Source organism: Aplysia californica, unplaced genomic scaffold (genome assembly GCF_000002075.1).
Source record: "Aplysia californica isolate F4 #8 unplaced genomic scaffold, AplCal3.0 scaffold00542, whole genome shotgun sequence".
Taxonomy (NCBI): domain Eukaryota; kingdom Metazoa; phylum Mollusca; class Gastropoda; order Aplysiida; family Aplysiidae; genus Aplysia; species Aplysia californica.
The window spans coordinates 71077-76076 of record NW_004797812.1 but is presented as its reverse complement, the minus strand read 5'-3'; the positions used below and the strand labels follow the sequence as shown (position 1 = coordinate 76076).

At 39.6% G+C, this 5000-nt stretch overlaps 1 protein-coding gene across 1 annotated transcript in view; it reads right to left on the bottom strand.

The window, feature by feature from the left end:
• Positions 1–631: 631 nt before the first annotated feature.
• LOC101852500 overlaps positions 632–5000 on the bottom strand; it is a gene marked incomplete in the record, with an annotated part of 12000 nt that continues 7631 nt past the window's right edge. The window contains 2 exon segments of the mRNA XM_013087073.2: positions 632–1933; positions 3352–3522. Coding sequence (XP_012942527.1) covers positions 3390–3522 — 133 coding nt within the window.

Genomic DNA, 5000 nt, shown 5'->3' with positions numbered 1-5000 from the left:
CCCCCCCCACACCCCCTCTCTCTCTCTCTCTCTCTCTCTTTCTCTCTCTCTCTCTCTCTCTCTCTCTCTCCCCCCCCCTCAACCCACGTCCAACCGGCTGGGGCTGCACCCCCATCACAGGCTGAAAGAGCACACGTCAGGAGCTTGAGTTATAACACAGAGACGGATGAATCTACAATTATGTATCATAACCTTCCTGTTTCATCGTTATTTTCTTGTCTTGCTTTTCCTCCTCGATCCCCTCTGAGTACGAGGGCAATTTCTCTGGGCGCCCAATTTGCTCAGTGGCGATTACACTGGACTGTAGAGTGGGCGGCCTTAGTTAGAATCTTCAACATTGTGTTTTTAAACTTGGATTGTTTTGGTGAGTTTTCGAGGCTTTCAACCAATTCGCTCTGCCTTTTCAGAGATGGATGTTAAATTTGGAGGTCCTGCCTTTTTAATAACCCTACTGTGTTGAATGGGGAGTTTAACCCTCACACGACTATAAAATTAACAATTTGTTTAGCTTCAAAATGGTTCTATTGTTCTGGGTGAATTTGGGTCAAGCAAGGAAATAGTTCATTTTTTAATGTCCTAGACTAAACAACACACATACAAACGAAACAAATAACAAATGAATACACTAGTCGAGTGTGCCACTGTTCCAAAAGGATATCTTTATTCTCCACATACCAGGCCTGTCCTTCAATATTCATTTCATACGATGTAAATCAAACTTACGAACGTCTTTCTCTGAAAACGAATTCACAAAAGTATTATAATAGCCAAAAACGCATTTTTGAATAATGTTTGAATGTGATACTTACTTTTTATGAAGTTACACGTTATAAGGAAATGTTGTCAATGATGTGGGAATAACTATTCAGTGTAAACAATAAAAGTAATTACAAGTAATGAATGCTCAAGACGAAGATACAAATTTAGGAAATTGGTTAATACATAATATTTTTGTTCCAAATTAGTAAAACGGTGACCTGTTACTTGAGTAAAATTGTTGTTAGGGAACTTCTCTGTTCGAAGGAAAAAGCAGATATATTTGAACCTTTTTACAGGCCTTCTAGTTATCAGGATTATATATTATTCTTTTTAAAAAGAGAACGAAATAGGATATCGGGATGGAGGACGATCAAAGACAAGGGCTAAACTGAAGGTGCAGGTTAAAGATAATCTTTTGGGTGAAACCTAAATTTTCCTTACTTTCATATTTCTTGCTTTTCCCCTTTTTTTTTCTTTTTTTTTTCTTTTTTTTTTTGGGGGGGGGGACAAAATTCTTTACTTCGTAGCAACATTTCAAAACCCGGGCAGCATCAGGACGGGGGAACTCTTGCCTGGCATTCTAATTTACAGTTGTAATTATTAAGAAAGATCTAGTATTCAGACACGTCTTGGTTTTTATAGACATTTTATAAAAATGTTATTTCCTTTTTCCACAAACCTGTCCATATGAGGTGTTCACTTTTTGGCAGTACATGAATTAACTTATGTTTAGTTCAGAGCCAGTCAAACCGACCAAATAAAAACCAGACTCCAGATCAATGTCTTATCTCGCACACTGGGGAAAAAGGAGCACATTCTGTAGGAGACGCCCAAATAATGTTTGGCAAATCAAACCCGTGAAGACATAGATGTTTACGCTGTTATGTTTTATCCCCTTACACGATGAACCACGACAGTATGCAGTTATTCTGAAACAAAACAGCAACAAAACCAGCAAATGTATTTCAATCAAATGAGTTCTCTGTAAGACAGAACCTATGAAACATCATACATATGTAGAGAGAGAACAACTGAATGAGACTAACATCTTTCAGTAGTTTTGATCCAGGTAACGTGCCTCTGCACAGCAATTTTTGGCAAAGGACTTAGATCCTTTTGCTCTCGGCAGCTTGATAGCAGGTCTTGATACATTGAAGTAAGGTGTACTGTGTACCTTGAAGGAAAAAAATAAGAGTGTTTATTGTCAGTGAAAAAACAAAGGAGCGCGTTAGAGTGATGTGAACATGATGTATTAAAACATTTGAATACCTTCCTGCTGTAGCGCTTAGACGCTTCGTTATCTCACACAGAATACCTGGCTTCGATTTCTAAGTAGGGAAAGGTTTAATCGAAAAGTTCGCTCTTTCTGCTGGGACGTTGCATCTCCTCACCCCGGGTTGATCCTGACAGTCGGGGTCGAATGTTTTGAAAATGCATTGGTACGGGCATAAAAACACCTATTTAAAAAGAATTCCACGCCCTGACGTTATTTGAGAACCAACTAAATGGGGAGAGCTGTTATTGGGATTTTGACGTCTGCGCACTCACGTAGCTGATCTAACATGTACGGCACATACAAATACATACACACACATACACACACGTGCACACACAAACACACACAAACACACACACACACACACACACACACACACTCACACACACATACACTCACACACACACACACACACACATAAATGGCACATATGCAGAGAACATACAGACACGTAGTATGCCTGGATAGTTTGGCAGTTTTTGTTGTGAAGCATACTGAAACCTAACTATTCCTAGAATAAGAGCGATTGAATTACAAAAAAGGGAGGTGTGGAATTTTGGAAGATCAGTTATCGTGGAAAAAAACATGTCGTTTTGGACACCCTGCTAAAGCATTTCTACTGAAGACATCCATTTATGGAAAGATAGTAAGTTACATTGTAGATAAACATTGCACTATTGTTGTCTTCCAGCGGAAGAGCTAACCGTGTGCTTATACTCGTAGTATTTTCTGCTAAAAAAAATTATATTACACGCCTAATTACAATATCATTATTGTTAAGCATCCTAACAATTTTAACTCACGGAGGACACAAATTCTGGTCCTTCGACAAGACTTGTACACGTGCTGTGCTATGGCTTTTTTTAAGTGACCCATAATTTCGTTTTTCATACACATTTTTCAGTTGTGTTTTGCGAATATTTATTTTAAAAGGCAGGTTACCACATACTTTTTATGAAATAAGAATGCACATTAGTGTTCCTGATGTGTGTATGGTGACTTGAAATGTGTGGCAAGATCGCCTTTTGTCGGGTGCTGATTGGACCCATCGTCGGCAAGTTGTCAAAATTCACTAAGCCTAGAAAGAAAAATTTTACTGGAGAACGAAAATTATTTCCTTCTTTAAACCACTGTACATCCATTGTGTATTTATTGTAGTGGTGTTTTCACCTTTTAAAAGTTGAATTTTGACGAAATATTTTGAGTGTATTCAACCCATACCACAGATTGTGAAACTGCAGCTTTTAAAAAAACAACATTTGGGGATTAGCACATTTAACTACTTCATAGCATGATAATCACATAAGACTCGTTACCTGCCCGCGAGGTTGTCAGTGGCGGTGTGTGGGGGCCATCAAGCCACTGCCCTCACCGAGCGTTTCTTGCCCGGGCTCAGAGGACTTGAGAGGAAGTCGTACATATCTGCGAAGTTTGAGATCTCCTCTGTTTGACAATGAAAGCCCAGGTTCAGAGTGCACGATCTCTTCCTGTTGGAAAAGAATAGTAGAAAAGTAAGGAAGGAGTTGTGTATTTCTTTGTTTTGTTTTGTCTTTTTATACACCACGACGAAAGTGAAGCCAGTTTCTGGTTATTTGTATTTTTTTCAAAATCTTTTATTTCCTTAAATGAAGGTGTTTATGCCCCCATTCGACGTAATTTTAGATCCTTAATACTCTGTTACGGGTATGGGGGTTTAACACCTCTTCAGCAATGCAAGGTCATTTAAGAGGCACGTGAACTGTGGGCCGAATTGCCAAATAAGGAAATGGGAATAATAATGAGAATAATTATTAGTTGTTTACAACCAGAGAGAGCACTATAATCTTTCTCTTCTGGAAATGGCTTAAAAGGATAACATTTTAAACTAACATTATGACTGGAGAAGGAATGCATAAGGGTTTAAAGCGGAAGGAAGTGGGGGGGGGGGGGGGGAAGGATTAGCTTTTATACAAACATCTCTTTGGCAAAATGCATTTCCAAGTAGTGAAGATGTGTGTGTGTGTGTGTGTGTGTGTGGGGGGGGGGGGGGTGGAGGGTGCGGGGTTGTGGTAAGGAAGGAAAGAGAAATATTATAAGAGGCTGGACAAAAGGAAACGCCTGACGCGGGAAGGTGGGTAGGGGATGAGTGGCTAGAAGAAAGAGATGTATATTTGATGGAAATAAAGTGGTTGTTTGATTGGTCGAACAGGGTTGGCAATAGGATGTCTATTTGTGGGCCTTGGGAGGTGGAATTGTGTCCTGGAATTCGGTCTCGTGCTAAGGGGGCACTCATTGTTTCCCCACAAGTACCACAACTTGTTTGGATCGTGTTTTGGGATTTTCCGATTTCACCAAGCATTTTATTTGTTTTCTGCAAGCATTTTATAAAAGTGTGTCTACTCATAGCTTGCGTATGTCGTGTTTCTCACCTTGTGTTTCTAGAAGGGGGGAGGGGTATTCATTTTATTCATCATTCTGAATTTTTTTTTAATGTTTATTTTATTACAATCACATCAGCGTTTGGGGTTTGAATTATTAGCCTTTTTAACTGCGCAAAGAAGATGTGAGTTTGATCTTCTGCAGGGAGTTGTTTTATCGAGAATCTCCATATTATGTCCTCTGGGATGCTGTGTCCCATTGTACGCCTGTTGGTAGTGAGTGGGCCAGTCGAACCAGCCAGTATTTTGCCTAAACCCTAGACACCCCTCCCACCAAAAAAAAGATTTTAACAAATTAAAAAATTAAAAAATCCAACAACGCCACCGACAAAGTAAGAAAATCCTAGTAGAGGGAGCAAACCAACGTTAAAAAAAAAACAAGGTCACAATTTATCATTTTGTCTCTGCCTCTGAGTCTGTCTGCGTTTCTATCTGTGTGTGTCTCTCTGCCTTTGTCTCTGTCTGCATGTCTGTCTGCTTGTCTGTCTGTCTGTCTGTCTGTCAGTCAGTCAGTCAGTCAGTCTGTCTGTCTGTCTGTCTGTCTGTCT